The sequence below is a fragment of the Parus major genome, chromosome 20 (assembly GCF_001522545.3).
Source record: "Parus major isolate Abel chromosome 20, Parus_major1.1, whole genome shotgun sequence".
In the NCBI taxonomy this organism is placed as follows: Eukaryota; Metazoa; Chordata; class Aves; order Passeriformes; family Paridae; genus Parus; species Parus major.
In genome coordinates, this window is record NC_031788.1 from 4,149,070 (window position 1) to 4,165,884 (window position 16,815).

The 16,815-nt window shown below is 46.6% G+C and overlaps 1 protein-coding gene across 2 annotated transcripts in view; it reads left to right on the plus strand.

The window, feature by feature from the left end:
* The window catches only part of PPP1R16B (protein phosphatase 1 regulatory subunit 16B), a 43,344-nt gene extending 27,054 nt beyond the window's left edge, over positions 1-16,290 (plus strand). For both annotated transcript variants that reach the window (XM_015647750.3, XM_015647751.3), the window contains exons 3-11: positions 2,365-2,435; positions 4,362-4,507; positions 5,619-5,722; positions 5,987-6,111; positions 7,850-7,975; positions 8,327-8,402; positions 8,775-8,904; positions 9,669-9,837; positions 10,424-16,290. In XM_015647750.3, coding sequence (XP_015503236.1) covers positions 2,365-2,435; positions 4,362-4,507; positions 5,619-5,722; positions 5,987-6,111; positions 7,850-7,975; positions 8,327-8,402; positions 8,775-8,904; positions 9,669-9,837; positions 10,424-10,945 — 1,469 coding nt within the window. In that variant the 3' untranslated portion in view covers positions 10,946-16,290. The remainder of the gene's footprint in view (positions 1-2,364; positions 2,436-4,361; positions 4,508-5,618; positions 5,723-5,986; positions 6,112-7,849; positions 7,976-8,326; positions 8,403-8,774; positions 8,905-9,668; positions 9,838-10,423) is intronic.
* Positions 16,291-16,815: the final 525 nt, after the last annotated feature.

The following is a 16,815-nucleotide window of genomic DNA, read 5'->3' on the forward strand; positions in this document are numbered from 1 at the left end:
CTGTGAATTTGGGCTGCCAGGCCGGAATGGGGGCTCATTGCTGCCTTACCCTGTGCTCCCCTGCTGAGCCCTGAAATGCAATCTTCAGCTTAGGACAGGACAGAAAGAAGTCTGATAATCTCTTCTTTGTGCCTTGTCTGCCTGGACTCAGAGGTTCCACATCCACACCTAGCTTCACTACCTGGCTTTTCTGAGCTTTTCTGGTGCCTTGTGGTTGTCAGTCTTCTGTGTGTTGTGAGATACTGGGAAATAAGGTGAGCATGTCCTGAGGGCAGAAGGGAGCCAAGGGGAGGTGCACTGTGAACACGAGGGCTGCTGCAGGGGTTAGTGAAGAATTCAAAGCTTCTTTAGGGTAAGATTAAAACTTCTATGAACCTTAACCCTTCAGGGCCTCTTACAAGCTCTGTCAAGCCATGATCACAGTGCCTTTGACACAAAACCCTGTAACAAGCTGGGATTTATGCTGCTGCTTCTTCCCATGGAGAGACAGCACTTACAAGGTTAATTTGCCAGCATCTACTTGTCCAAATCTCCATAATCAGGCAAAACATGATTATGGAGCTGTGTGTCATTAGTACACAATGGCACTTAACTGACTGAGATTGAATTAAAACCCTAATGGGCAGAACATCCAACGTAAATAAGAGACAAACAGACCCACTGGTGAATCGTCTATCACTCAGCTTGGATTAGGAGAGCAAGAGCCCAGGGCTGGCCAGAAACAGTAGAAGCAGAGTCATTAAATTGGATATACTGGCTGAGGTTCAGTGCTCTTATTACTGTTAAGCATGCAAGTGTTGGGGCTGTGAGTCCAGTGTAGGCGTGGGCTTCCTGCACTGGCCTTCGAGCTGGAAAAAACCCAGAGGCTTTGGATTCACTGTGGTGCTGGATGAGTTTTCTTTGCTGTATTCTGCTTTTTTGCAGCAGTTTCATCCAGCAGGTGTCCATGCCTCGAAATTATTTCCAGCAAAAGTAAATCCAAGCATCCATTTTGAGTTGGGTGAAACAACTCCGTGATGTGAAGTGTTTTATTTCACTTCTGGCTGGTTTTGCCTTCCTTTGTGATAACGTCAGAGCAGTGGCTTCCAATCAAAATTACACTTTGCTTTCGATTTGCCTTTCTTACGAGTGCTTTTTCCAGATCTTTTAAACAAAGCCTCATAAATCATCACTGATGTCATGGTGGGTGTGTTTTCCATGTTCTGTTCTGCGTGCCAGAAGTGCTCAGTCCCCAGGGACAGCCCTGCAGATGGTTTGGGATGTGCTGGGGAAGGAGCTCCCTCTGACAGCAGGACAGGGCTCAGAGGCTGCAGGATGCTTTGGAGTGAGCAGCCTGGCAGTGGTTTTGATTGCCAGCTCTGAGGATGGTTATTGCCCTTTCAGCTGTGTCAGGGCTCCTTCTTGTGCAGCTCTGGTTTCACTCAGTGCTTGCATGCCTGCCATCAAACAAGATGTGACGTGAATATCTGTTGCTGCTCTGGCCCTGGGGAGATGATTATGAACCTCTGGCTTGTGCTTGTGTTCTCAGTGACATTTGAGGTAGGAAGAGCATTGAGTAGTGAAATCTCTGGAGAAAAAGCAGGGAATGAGCAAGAAAACAGCAGAAAATGGGCATGGATCATCCAAATCTGTCAGCAGTGTTGATTTTGAAGAGTTTCTTCAAAGTGTTGCTATTAATTTATGCTCCCTGCCAACCTTGTTGCAATTGCCCTGTGTATGGATTTCACCTAGGGGCTAATGACTTTTTATGTGTTTTGGAAATTTGCATTTTAATGGAATAAATGTTACCCATTCCCCCCAAAGCAGTGATTAAAAACTAAAGCCTCTGGGAAGCTTTCCCCAAACCCCCAGCAGCTCAAGTGAAGTGTCCAAAGCACCCCTGGTGTATTTAGGTGTGGCAGGGCCCTGAATGTATTTGGTTTCTCAGCATGGATAGATCACTTGTTGAGGCAAGGTCTCATCCCTCTCATGCTGGAAGGAATCTCTCTCATGGCTCTTAACTCGAGACCCCAAAATCCCCTCGGGGCTCTCCTGGGCCACAGAGTGCAGAGGTTGCACTCGGGCATTGTGGAGCACACGGCAAAAATGGAGACTGTTCCTACACAACTGAATAAAAATTGTAACTGTGTTAAGTCTCCTTTGGAGGGAAACTGGGGGAAAATTGTGTGCTGGTGCTCTCTGCTGGATAATCCCAGGAAGGCTCTGCTCTCACCGCGGTGACAAGCCAGTGCTGCGCCTGTGGCTGCTGCAGCTCTGCCCACAGCAATGGGGTGATCTGCCTTGCTTTGGACAGCCCAGAGCTGGCTGAGAACACGAGCTGTGCCAGGGTGGCTGCTCTGACTCTCCTCTGTCCTTGCCTTGCAGTGTGTTACTTGCTGAAGAGCAACATCAGCCCCGACCTGTGCAATGAGGATGGATTAACTGCGCTGCATCAGGTGAGGCGTGCCAGGAGCTCACCTGCGTCCTCCTGCTGCCCACTCAGCCAGCCTGGCCAGCTCTAACAGGGACACCTCTTAGATTCCCCTTTTTTCCCTCAGCTAAAGCAGTAAAACTTCACCACACTGTGCTGGCAGTCTTGGGGAGCAAACTGAGATCACATCCTTTTCTTGCTGTATCCCAGATTTTATTCAGTGATAATAAGAGCTCAGGGGTCAGGGCTGGACTTCACATGTGAACAGCATTTTCCTTTAATTTCTTAAATTGCCCTTTAATTTTTGTAGGACTGGGCTCTACATTCTCACAGCAGATTAACTCAAATTTAGAGACCTTGTCAATCCATGAGTTTTGAAAGTGATTTAAATAAGTGATGCCCAGGATCCTTGAAGAATCCACTGCTGTTTGTTGTGGGTTCAGGGACTTCCAAAGTCTGTATGGGATGGCAGTAGCTGATCACCAGTGAAATACAGACTTGCTGTAGTGGTGTGTAGGTCTGTGGCCTTCCTTGGAGCCTCTGTGCTGTTTCCATAAGGGTTTTTCTATTCTTTCTCAGGCACGTGGGACTGGCCGTGCCTGGCAGCTGCCGCCTCCACAGCCTCAAACAACAGTGGTGTGGTTGTCACAGGAGCACTCAGGGTTTTCTGGCCACAGCTCCCTGCTTTGAATGCTCCCATTGACTTGGGATTTTGGATTCTTTTGCCAGTCGCCTGCTCTCTTCAAAGCTGGATGAATGTTTGTTTAAAAATGCAAACTGGCTTCTGGAAGAACAAAAGGTCCCCACCACCATCACCCCTCCACAGAGATGTTGTCCTGCACTCAGAGAAACACTGACTGCCTCCCTGCTTTCCCAGCCAGGTTCTAAAGCCTGGAGAATCCCACCTTGCCCACTGAGAGGTTGTAAAGATGCATTGGGAGTTATGATGGGAGCTTTGTATCTGCTGGAATTAACTGAATCCCTGAGCACAGAGAAGCCCCTCAGCGGGCACATTAGCATTCCTTCCAGTGAATGTGACTTCCTTCCACTTCTGTGCTAACTTGGCTGTGTGACAGGCATGACTTTAAGCCCACTTCCATGTAGAAATGGTGAACAGAATAGAAATACCTGAAAGGTCCTTGTCACTCAGCTGCTGGAATGCTTGCTGTGTGTTGGAATTCAGCCCTGCACTGTGTGCTGAGCTGTGTGGCTCTGCAGCAGTGCACAGGCAACAAACAGGCTTCTTGCACAAGAATAAATCTGATTTTAATGTCTTTATCACATGCACATTCATCTTTAGAGGTGAACAAGAGGTGGATCAAAGAGCAAATTCCACCTTCACCAAAGGAAAAAGGTTGAGGCCCTTCTGGCCTGCTGGGCTATACTCTAAATGCAGGAAGGAAGCTACTATTTTTTCAGGAAGTGAAAAGTGCCCTGCAAAGTAGTTCATAATTCTGGGAATCCAATTTGTGCCTCTCCAGATAACTGTGGTAGGTAGGGTGAACTCCTGAGAGTTCACACATCACATGCCAGTGTGTGGGATTTTCCCTAAGAAAAGGGAATGTCAACTTGTCAGCTCATCCCTTGGTATGTGGTTATACTGGTTACATTGAATTTCTGCTATGTTTGCTCTTGAATATGGAAGACCCAGTGGAATGGAAGCTGTGAGCGAGTTTGCTGTTGTTCCCTGCTGGTTCTGCCCCCACACCAGAAGGCCCTGGAAATCACCAGTGACCTTTTGGTCTGTCCAGTGCTGGTGTTCTTCCTTTTTACCTGCTGGTGCTCACCTTGGTGCTTAACTTTGCTGGCGATGCTCCTTGCCAAGCAGTGCAGGATAAAGTCGGTCTCCATGTCCAGGTGCCCTTTGTTATTTCACAGCTGAGCAAGTATGAGCCCTCATTTTCCCAAAGTTTAAAAAAACCCCAATCTGTCTGCATTTCTTGCTCCCCAGTGCTGCATAGACAACTATGAGGACATAGTCAAGCTCCTCCTCAGCCACGGGGCCAACGTCAATGCCAAGGACAACGAGCTGTGGACTCCACTGCATGCAGCAGCCACGTGTGGTCATATCAACCTGGTGAAGATCCTCATCCAGCAGTAGGTGGCTTTTAGTGTCTGTCCTTTCTGCAGGTCTGATTCTGCCCACAGCTTCTGTGGATGGAAACTGAGACTGATTATTCCCTGCTTTCAGGCTGCTCATGGGAGACCTTCCTGCTTGGGGGAGAAGTGGGGGAAGGAGGAAGAGCAGAAAGGCTGAGGAGACAATAAAACCCTAGATTGCTAGGTTCAGTTTTGTGAAGCTTCTGGAGACTGGGCCAAAATTTACCCCTTTTTGCCTGTATTCTGGTGTGTCTGTGTGTGCCTGTGGAACTGTTGTCAGTGGTGGGGTAGAAACAGGAGCAGCCAGCAGGGTCCACCCTGAAGCTCCTTAAACACCACTTCAGATCTTCCAGCCCCAGTCAAGCAGACAGCAGTGTAGGAGCAGTGTGTTTGTGCAGCTCAGGCGCCTGGGTGAACTTGGTGACCTGTCTCACTGGGTCTTAATTAATGATCAGTAAATTTCCTGTGATGTTTGATCCCCAGTGCTGACACAGGGCGCTTGACCAAGTCCCTAAAGCTCAAGTCTTTCTAGACTTGGCAGCAAGGAGGAGGAAACCAGGTGTGTTTTGAGCTGTTTCATGAACACCTGAGGTGCATCCTGCCTGTGTGTGGAGGCCTCTCCTCCCTTCCCCAGAGTGCTGGTGCTTTGGGATTGTTAACCTGCTGCCTTGCACAGCCATGCCTGCTGCTGCTTCCTCAGGGAGGGAGACTTCAGTGCTGTCATCTGGGAGATGAGCACTGACTGTTTGGCTCTTCTTTGACTGTATAATGAAGGAGAGAAGAGGATGCAGTCAAGCATCCCTTGGAGGATGTTCCCACTTGGGTTAGGAAATTTTTGGATGAGGGTTATGAAAATGGAGCGGATGTAGAACATGGCATTACTGACTCGGGAAGGAGGTGTAGTGTGCTGCCTTTCATCCAGTTCTGGAATTAATCTTCTCCACTCATATCACCACAGCTTTGCTTCAAATCTTTCTTATCTCATAGATACCTTGGTGGCATTTGGGCAACTATCAAATCCCAGTTAGTTTTTCCTAAGCATTTATCCCAGTGTTTGGCACTGTCTCCTCTAAGCTGTCTGAGGTGTAATTCAGTTTTCCCCTTGCAGTGGAGCAGACCTGTTGGCAGTCAATGCAGATGGCAACATGCCATATGACCTCTGTGAAGATGAGCCAACCCTGGATGTCATTGAGACTTGCATGGCCTATCAAGGTAAGGACACTGAGTTTATGCAAAATACAGAAATGAGTCAATATGGTACTATAAATTACCCTGTTTCTCAGCTCTTGATTTGCCTCTGGAGAAAAGCAGAGGGTTGCTCCTGGCATAATTTCTTGGGACCTGACTCTGTCTAGTTATTCTGATTTCTAAAGATCATGAGGGTGAAGGATGTGGGGTCATATCAGCCAGGATCATGTCTTATTTCACTCAGCCAGTGGAGGGTTTTACCCAACCTTTTAACTGGGATTTTAACAGGGATTACCCAGGAGAGGATCAATGAGATGCGAGCTGCTCCGGAGCAGGTGATGATCTGTGATATTCATGACATACTTGCGACTGGACAGGACCTGAACAGGACTGATGCCCAAGGTGCTACGCTGGTGAGTGAAACTGCAGCAGCTTCTGTTTTGCTTTCCTTCAGCCCAGGGGTTATGAAACCTGCCCTGGAGCAGGAGTTACACAAAATCAACAGGTGCAAGTCACTGAGAGGGGAAATCTCATACAGAACATAACACATCTGCTAACCTGCAGGGAGCTGGGCCTGAAGGACCTCCCAGTAACCTCCTGCTTCTCAAGGGCTGATTGGGCTCCTGTGGAGGAGATGTGAGAGCCCTCTGCTTTCCATGAGAGCAGGATGAGTGCTGAGAACCCTGGAGACTTCCTCCCTCCTTCTGCTTTGTGTGGGGTCTGGCTCACAGAGTCAGTGGCCGCTGTGTTTGTTCTCACTGGCTGGCACCTGCCCTGGGCAGAGGTGGTCACCCAGGACAAAACAGCACAAAGCAAGCTGGCATCTGATTTGTCTGGACAGGGACTGAGATGGCTGAACAATCCTAGCCCTTTGCACCCCACAAATGTGTCTCCTAAACTGTGTCTAACAGCAGTCCCAGCTGTTCAGTAATGTGGTAATATGTGTTGGGAATTTCATACAACCATGGCCATTTAATGCTTGAGTCCAGATATATCTGATATACAGGCACTTGGTTCATTGTTTGAGGGCCAGGCCATGGCAGTGCATTCCAGTTTCTTAATCTAAATGTCATTTCTAGCATATACCAGACGTGTAAGGGGAGGGCAGGCTCCCTCGAAGGTAAGCTTGGATGATTGAAGTTTTTATTGCAGCTCATTTTTTAATGCATTTTTGCCTTTAACAGGGATTATATACATACGTTTAAGCAGACCTCTTGCCTCCCCCTTTCGTATCATCCCCAACTGATTCCTTATTAATTCATGTGGCCTCTAGAAAGTGGCATAAAATGCATGTAGAAATTAATTGAGTTGCCAGAAAGCATCAGAGTTTATTTCCAGATGAAGTTTTAACTGTGTGTGATGGCATCCTCATGAATATTTTTGAGAAGAAGCTTTGATTCTCCCCTTTAGCACAACTGAAGTAGCAGGAGCTCTGAGTGGAATTAATCCCTTCAGAGCAGTGCATGGGTCAATGTTTGATGCAAGAGCAGACTGCAGTTATGAAAATCTTCAGAGGCATGAAGCTGGGGGACTAAAAATGACCATTATTGATTGTCTCCAAAGTGGTGGCTGTAGTTGGAAGCCAATATCTGAAAAATCATATTCCCTTAAGTTAAAGTAGCCAAGGTTTAAAATGTTTTCGACTTTCAAATGGTGAAAATAATTATAGTGTGATTGGAAGTGCAATTGCACAGAGTCCTGACTAAAGCAGGCTGTAAATTTGATTCAGAAAAATCACATCCACAGCACTTTAGTGGGGAAGAGGAGATGTTCTTCTGGCATGAGAAATGCAGAACTTACAGTGGATGATGTTCTGCATTGCAGGCTCATGTTTTGATGGTGCTTTCCCTACAGATTGGGAAGCACTTACAAGGCCTTGATTTAAAATGGGAATACATTATTTTTCTCATCCATATATCTAAGTTATTCTAACTGTTAAACAATTTCCTCTCCAAACAGAAATACATGCAGGCAATACTGAGCTGTAACAGGAATGACCTGCTCTTGACCTGGTGCCATCTGCCCAGTGTGAAATGTGCTGCCTGGCCAGCTCTAGGCTCAACCATTATCCAAGAAAATCCTCTGAAACTCGGTGTATAAAACCATTTGTGGTCCTTGCAGGTGGCTCATGCTCTGTTCCTTATCTCCTAGCTGCATATAGCTGCAGCCAATGGCTATCTGCATGCAGCTGAAGTGCTCCTTGACCAGGGGGCAAGCCTGGATGTGAAGGACTGGGATGGCTGGGAACCTCTGCATGCTGCTGCTTTTTGGGGCCAGGTAAGGATTTTGCTCTAGGTGTCGTGTGTGAGGGTGGCATTTCTTTCTGTTTGGGCCAGCTGTGGAGTACTCTGTAAATGAAATAAACCTGCACTAGGGCTGGGCTCTCTGGACAGCATCAGAGGAGATCCCATGGGCTCCAGAAAGAACTGGTTGCTGAGAAATTTCAGGTAGAGCATGCCTGTGGAGGTGGATGGTGGGAACAGTGTTTAACATCACACACCAGAGGTACTTGGGGCGAATTAAACCCATGTGCCTTTGCCTCTCATCTTATTCCAGCCTTTCAGCTTTAGGGAGAAAAGCCTAAATTGCCTCAAATACCTCTATCTTGGCTTTCTTTCCATTCTTCAGATGCAGATGGCTGAATTGCTCGTGTCCCATGGGGCTAGTTTGAGTGCCAGGACATCTTTGGATGAGATGCCCATAGGTGAGTTTATGAAGCGTAAAGAAAGAAATGGCTAAGAAATGGCTGGAGTCCTCATGTGGTGCTTTCAGAAGCATTAACATAATTTTCTAGGTATCTTTTTAGAATCAAAGTTTATTTAACAGGGACTGAAGTTTTGAAGCACTTACTTTACTACAGAAAATTCTTTTTCCTGCTCATAAAAAGAAGGAAGAAGATATTTCTCAAGCACCAAGTCTTCCTGCTGTGTGTTTCCTATGTTATCCCTTGTGCTTGGGAGCCCCCCTGCTGTTGTGTGCAGCCCTAAGACCTGGGTGTCTAATCAGGAAGGCACAATTAGTAACATGGTGTTAATGAGAACCCTCTGACAAAGGGCTTGGTCTGTGTGTGCCATAGATCTGTGTGAAGAGGAGGAATTCAAAGTGCTGCTCCTGGAGCTGAAACACAAACACGATGTGATCATGAAGTCTCAGATGAGGCATAAATCCTCCCTGAGCCGCAGGACCTCCAGCACAGGCAGCCGGGGGTGAGTTGTGCTGTTCCCTGCAGGTCACTGGGGCTCTGGTCTGCCCACCCAGGTGTGGCTGCAGAGCACCCTGAGGCTGGTGAGAACCACCCTTCTGTCCTTTCTGAATGAACCTGTGAAAGGCAGGAGCTCATTGCAGTTGCTGAAAGCAGAGCTCCTTTGGAGAGTGGCTTTTTCCTTAGGAAGAGGTGCTAATTCTTGGGGGGAAAACACAAAAACAATGGTTTTGTGCTGGTGTGGTTTAAGGACTGGCCTGAGCACAGGACCAAATGGTAAGAATTTACCCTGTTAAAACACTGAAGCTGGTGTTGGAAGATCAGTGCTTCAAGTGGATTAAGTTGAGCTTTTCAGTAGTGTGACACATGGCCAAGATGCAGTGCTGAAACACAGTTTGCAGAGGTCTTTATAAGATGTTTGCTAGACACCAAAGCAGTCCTTGCCACCACAAAGCTCCCTAAACAGCCCATGGGCCATTTCCCTCTACATTTACTGCACTGGTTGCAGAATAGGTCCATAAGGTGACCTGCATGAGCTTTACCACAGATTTACAGTGCCAGTTTAGAGCTCCTTAAAATTCCTCCCACCTTCAGCATCCAGCCCAGTGCCTTGGCTTTGTGTGGGTGCCAGGAAGCTGAATCCACGTTCCATTCCAGAGGGAGAGGCTGTGGAGTGTGAGGAGGAGGAGGAGGTGAGAAGAGCTACAGGCTAAGAGGAAATGTCATGTCCTGCTCACAGCTTTGATGTCCCTTGTCCCTGTCCCACAGGAAGGTGGTGAGGAGGGCCAGCCTTTCGGACAGGACAAACCTCTACAGGAAGGAGTGCGAGAAGGAGGCCATGGTGTGGCAGCAACTGGGGGCAGCAGAAGAAGGAAGAAACTCAGGTCTCATTGGAGAAATGGGGGAGACTCGGTCTGACCAGGAGAATACAGACCCTGTAAGGAATCTCTGGTGGGAGTCACTGCGGAGGGCTGGTGGTGCAGGTTCAGTAGCAGCGGGTGGAAGGTGGCTGAAAAATTTGTAGGCCTCATCCACCAGGTGCAAGCAAAAGATCAAATTCTCATCTGGTATAAATTGGGATGTCCCACTTAAGTGGAAAGCCTGTTTTGGATTTACAGCTGCATACATAGTTTTGAGATAAAAATGAACCAGGATGCTCAAAAAAAAATACCGTGTGCCTTTCATTCTAAAGCTTACAAACTGGTAAGCACAAAAGAATTGTAAACTTGTTTTGCAGTTACTTGTTTTTAATGAAATTGAAATTATTAATTATTAAATTATGTTACATAGATAAGCATATTTTTTTTTGTGTGTGTGTGTGTGAGGCCTTCCAAGTTAAGGTTCCATGTCTTGTTTGGACAGGAGCTCCTGGTTGGGGCTCGCAGCATTAGTGGGGGAATTCAGTGTTTGTGCTGCAGCACCCGTAGAAAGGCTGAGTGTGAGCAGACTTAGGAGGTTGTCACAGGGGTGAACCCTGCTATGGGGAACGGGAGAAAATGCTCTTTCCTGTCTTGCTGTTACAGAATTCAGTGCTGGAGAACTCCGCCCTCCTCCCGGAGCTGGCGAACAAAAGCACCCAGTGTGACAGCGAGATCCCTCTGCAGAACGGACTGATGGCATCTGCCAGCCCTTACCAGTACCCCTTCTCCAACGGGGACATTTGGAGCGTGCACGCTGACCCCGAGAGTAACCCCGGGCACGTGCTGCCCTACGGCAGCCCCGCGCTGCCCGAGGCCCCGCAGCTCTGGGGCACCTACAAGGAGCACAACCACCAAACGCTGTCGGAACTGAAGCGGCAGCGAGCTGCAGCCAAACTGCTCCAGCACCCCTTCCTCAGCACCCACTTCAGCGCCGGCGTGGCGGGAGTTGCTGAGAGCGTGGGCGAGCCCAAGTCGCACTTAATCGAATCCAGGACTTCTCCCTACAGCTCCAATGGGACCTCAGTGTATTACACAGTGTCCAGTGGTGATCCACCCCTCTTGAAATTCAAAGCTCCCATGGAGGAAATGGAAGAGAAGGTGCACGGGTGCTGCAGGATTTCCTAGTCTGGCCTGTGTCTCACCCCAGAGGAAACAAGACGTGGGTGGGCTGGTTGGATCCGTCGCAGTGGCCAGGTTGTTTGCATTCCAAAGGGAGAATTTGGTTATGGACATCCTGACTGTGGCAGCCTTGTTCATCTTGAATTGTACTTTACCCTGCCAATTACTTCCATTGCAGCTGGATGAGTAATGCAGGTGGAGCAAGGCTCTTAGGAGAGGAAGGGATGCACATCAATACGGTGTCAAAGGAGTCTCCTTAGCCTTGCTCCCTGGGGAAGAAAGGATGGTGTGCTGCCTCCCCATCCTTGGTAAGTCATGAGATGCCTTGGAACAAAGAAAGGATCTGAATTCAAATCTTTGTGTCTGAGCCTCTTGCTGTAAGTCACCGAGCAGCTGGAAGGTGACAGTTCAGACCTGTGCTTTCACTCTTGGGTGATGCACATATCCTGGAGGGGAGGTCAGCCCCTGCATGCGGTTTGCAAGAGTGGACAGAGCTGTTTTCCACACAGCTGGATCCAGCACTGCCAGGGCTGGAGCAACAAGCAAGCACAGATGCTGCACTTAGGAAGTTTGCAAGGCGTTACCTCCTTGCAGTGACAGCTCACCATCACAAACTGTGCTCTGGCTGGGTCCTGTTCTGCTCCTGTCAGCTCGTCACTGCAGACTGCCATCAGGTTTGAAGCAGAACTTTTCCTGGAACAGGCTTCACTCAATAGGCTTTAAAACTGGTGTTGCAATAAAGGGGCCCTGGCAATAGAATTTTACTGCAATAAAATACTGACAAAGGTCTATATTGGAATAAGTAATTTAAAAAACTTATTTGTACTATTTAGACTCCTAATTTGTTAAAACTGAAAAGACTTTTGTTGATCTCACTTTCCTATTGATTCTGTTTGTTTACTCTGTATGCTCAACACAGATACTAGGGGCAATATGCTTTGTGTTCTGATTTTTTCTGGATTTCCAGAACCACAGGGCTCAGGAGGGATGTGAAGGAAAGGCTTGCCAACACTAACCTAGGAACGCCATGGAAGCATTTCTAATCCCGTAGATGTGACAGCACTTTCATTGACCTGCAGTCTTTGGCTGAGAAATAACTTTAACCATTGCTGTGGTAGTTGAACACTGCAGCAGGACAGGAGATGCTTTTTTCTGGTTTCCAGCTCCCTTGCTGAAGCTGTCAGCAGTGGGCAGCAGCTGGCAGAGGAAGGTTTAAAGGCCTCTTTGTCTGTGGGGGTTTCCTCACACCATCAGTACTTAACAAAGCCTCTCTGCAGCACCAACACTGTGTCTTGGTGTATTCATGTGAGCTCTGACAGCCCACCTGGCAAACACTGGCACAGCTCTGAGGAACTGGTCACACTTCAGTTGTATTTAAGAAGTAACTGTAAATCTTTAACTCTTCTGCACAGAGGGGCTGTCACACACGTAACTGTTTGCCTGCATGAATATGTGTCTTCTTGGGCAGCTTAAATTCCAAACTCTGAGGACATCAACCTGTTTGGGTCTCTGTAAGCCATCAGTGGATTAAATCTAGCTCATGTAGTTGTGCTTCAGCCAAGCAACAGCAAATGCAGCTTCCACCCATCTTCCTTTTATCTGGCACCTGTTAGACATCAATGTTCCCCTTCACATGTACTCTCCCTCTGTGGGGATCCTCACAGCCTTAACTTTTTTCTAGGCTATAAAAAGTTGACTGAGGCTTCCAGTGACTGTTAAGTGCTACCCTCTGCCCCCCATCAAATCCACCCATTGCTGGGGCTGCATACATTCCCATACAGGGCTCTCCTCCAGGCAGCAGAGGTGGCTGTGTGTCACCACCACTGCCACACTGTGCAGGACACACCTTGGACCTGTGAGCTACCAGGCTGACAATTTAATGGTTTCAATTGTATGAAAGAATTCTCTTTCCTCACCAGTTTTAGGTGCAAACTAGAAAATGGTAGCAGTTGGTCTGTTTTGCTTAAAACCCCAGTTCTGCTAAAGACAGAGTTCAAAGCATTCAGAGAAGTGGAAGGTTCCCTCCATTGTTGGAACATATGCTAATTATAGGACTAGAAAATACTTCTGCTTGACCTTAAGGGATTTTAAAGTCATTCTCTAGTAGTAATAGGGTGATTTGGTAACTGGAAAGACTTTACTGCATCCATGTGTGGTTAACAGTGGATCTTTAATTACCTTGAGTAAATTATTCTGGGATAACACCAACTGTGGCCTGGCTATTACAGAACAGGGGAGATGATCTTTCAGGTGCCTCTCTTCTCCCATGGTGGAGAGGTTTGTCACTCCACATCCATTCTAATGAGATCTCCGAGCTCACTCTAAGAAATTTTGGTGCCGCTATCTACTGGGTTGTATATGGTGCAAAATTTGGGCCCAGATGTTGCCTTCCCTCCCAGCAAAGGAGGAGTAGGGCCCTTTTCCTTCTCAGAGCAACTTTGTGCTAGCAAGTGTATTGAACCCTGCCTAATTCCAAGGAAGTGGAGATCATGAATGCAATAGTGTAAAGTAGTTTGAGGCTTGCTTTCATTGAGAGCTGTTAATACCTTAGAACTGCAGGAAACCAGTCCATTTTAGACAAACAGCTCTTTGGCTTCCATTGGTATTTCACATAAGTAAAACTCTGGGAACTCATCATCCTGCTGTGAAGTCTTGTGGTGTCTGATCAAATGTAATCAATTCTTAATCAGACAGGAGAGTTATTAATGGTAAGAGGCAGTAATGGATAAATCTTGAAGGATGAGTTTCACAGCCCTGCCAAGTATTGACCTACCACTGGCTTTGGGCTGAAGTTGCACCAGGGCATGAGCTGGAAGGCTGTTGAAGAATGGCCTGGAATGGATTCATGCTTCTGTGTGGTGACATTTGGGATATAATGGTCACTGCCTGTGGAGCACTGGCAGAGCTGTTGGTTGTAGGTCTGGGATGAGGGATTCTGTAAGGTGGGTAATTAACCTGCTTCTGGTGAACTATTTTGTGCAAAAAAACGGGCTTGGGGGAATAAAAACCACATAGATTCTCTTACACAGGCATTGTAACAGCCTACCTCTAGGAATAACACTTTGCACTGTAAAATTTAGCAGTGTTACAATAGTGGGGTTTTGATATCTGTGTGTTTTAAAGGCCATCCCAGAGGAAAGCTCTAAGGTACAGAGCAGAGGACACTTGGCTGTTTCATTGGATCTTAATGTGGTTAAAAAGCTGTAGAACGTAGAAATCATGTTGTGACTGGCATATCTTAGTTTATTAGAGGAGCATTTGAGGGTTTTATGATATACTGAATGGTTTTAAGATCAATAAATATCTAATTACAGATTCAAGGCCAGATTAGAGTCACTGTTCAGTTACCAGGGAGACAAATGTTGTATTGTTCATAGAGACTGTGCAAAGATCTGAGAATGTGGATGTACAGACAGGTCTGTTGCAGGCAGAGCTGCACAAGAATAACCCTTCCTTCCCCTCACAACATTTTCCTGTGTGCTGAATTTGTACTGCTTCTAGCAAACTAAGTGGTTGATGGGAGAAGCTTTACATTCCACGTTGGAAGAAATTTGTTAGATGGAGAAAAAGGTGTCTTACAGAACAATGTGTGTACTTTAGTGAGCTCAGCCAAGGAAGCCCCAGCACAGCAATGTTAGATAAGGGCTTGAGTCCCATTGCTGGGATGTGTTTGAAATCAGACCTGGATCTGTGTTTCACATACCACATGATGTGATTTCAGCCCACCTAATTTCACTTCTTTGGTGCTCCTGAATCTTAAAACCCTCCCAATTTTGGGAAGAACTGACTCTAGCTGATGTGATTCTGTGCCATCTTGGGGGTGTGGTTGAAGAACCACCTGGATGAGGAACTTCTGGTAGGGATGGAGAAGAGCATGGCAGGGCAATAGCAATAATGACTCAGTGCAATACTCAGTGGAGGCAGTGAATTCTCAAGTTTATTGAGCAGGGTCTTACTTCATGGGCTTGAAATCCCTTAAAAGCTCCCAAATGACATTACAACTTCTTTCTAGTGTCCTTTTTTCTTCAGTCTTGGAGCTGTGGTTACCCACATCATCCCTGCTGAAACTAAATCAGTTACCATGGAGAAGAGAATATCCTGAGAAAGCAATAGCACTGGTCTCCAGTGAGCTGTGGATGAACTGTTGTCTGTCTGCTGAAGGTTTCTCCCTACACCTGGGTTATTTCTGTGCCTTATACTTGCTAAAGGTAACTCGTTTCTTCTTCTCTGGAAGTTTTCTGGTGACTATACAGTTCTTGCTGATCTTTAACTTGGAGACTTTTGCAAGGGGATAACAGTTCAGAGTATGGCAGATTTTGACATTATTATTTACTCTTTTGATTTCTCTCATGATCAGCACTTCTCTGTTCCTAAATTTACAGAAAGGAAATGCACAGGGGCTTCATTGTATTTTGACAAATCCCCTTGACTACTTTGGTATGTCAGTTCTCTGCTGGCAGAATCCAGAACACACTTGCAGCAGCAAGGTCTCACCTCTTACACCAGAACACATTTACATTTTTTGTTTTGTTTTGCCTGTGGATGTGCAACAGAACAGTTCTCCCTGGTTGTTCTTCACCTTTATTCTGTTTTCATGTTGGCCAAACTGGTAGTGGACTTCTCAGTTCCCTCACACAATTTGAGTACCACTGGGCTCTCTGGGAAACATCTGCCATGGCACAATTACGACCTAGAATATTTTGCCATGTTTCAACCGTGGAAGCTGTAGTAGAGGAGATTCTGCTCGTGATACCTGATCCCAAAGCTACACCAATGCAATGATCTCCACCCACAGCTGGAGGGGAGATACGGGTTTTTAAACAGTGCAGATGCAGCCTTAGTATTGCCACCACAATGTCTTCAGCCTTTAGATTGGGGTGTGAGGTTGCAGGAGTGTGGATAACCCTGGAGCAGGCGGGACTGCTGCGTGTACAGGACAGTAAGAGATGATGGCAAGCCTTCTGCAATAACTCGTAATTCCATTGATCAGTAGTAAATGATGTACAAATAAAACTTGATGAAATGTATTTTATGTGAAGAAAAAAATAATGTAAGAACTGTATATTGTATTAGCAGCTTTGTGTATAAAATGGCATTTTGGCAATCAGAGTCTAATATATTTAAAACTTTTTTTAAAAAAGGATATTTGATATTGTATGGAATTGACTTTATTGCTACTGTAAGTATGAAGATGGTTTCTTAACTTGTTGAAGCAATGCATAAAATCTTAAACTTTATGTAAAACTCATGCCAAAAGCATATGTTTGACAGTATTAGCACCTGACTCAGTGTCTTTAATAGAGAGATTGAATTTTTTAATTTAAAAATTATATTAAATTTCTTTTAATAATACAAAAATGCCACTGACGGGTTTTTTGTTGTTGTTGTTCTGGGGTTTTTTTTTTAATTGGTTTAAGTTTTGGCACTCTGTTAAATACCTCTGTCTCTCAGCTGTGTACAGCCAGGGGATGTCAAGCAGAGGAAATCTAGGCAGTGGATGGGTGTAATTTTTTGTTTCAAATGCCGAGCTCAGGAAGCGTTTGGACAATGCTGTCAGGGCCACGGTGGAACTCTTGGTGCTGCCCTGTGCACGGCCGGAAATCAGACTTTGATGAGGCTTGGGGATCCCTTCCAACACAGAATATTCCGTGATTCTGTGAAGTGGCGGCAGCTGGAGCTGGAGACAAACCGCAAAGTCAAAGCTGTGCCTGCCTTCCGTGGCAGCGTTCAAGGCTTTAGCTCCGGCACTTGATAGCAAGCATCGTTAGGATCGCCTTTCTCGGAGGGGTTTAATTCTGTTCAGGGCAAAAACTCCGCGATTCCAGCCCGTCCCCTGAAGGCGGGCAGGGCTGGGGCAGGGCTGGGGCAGGGCTGGG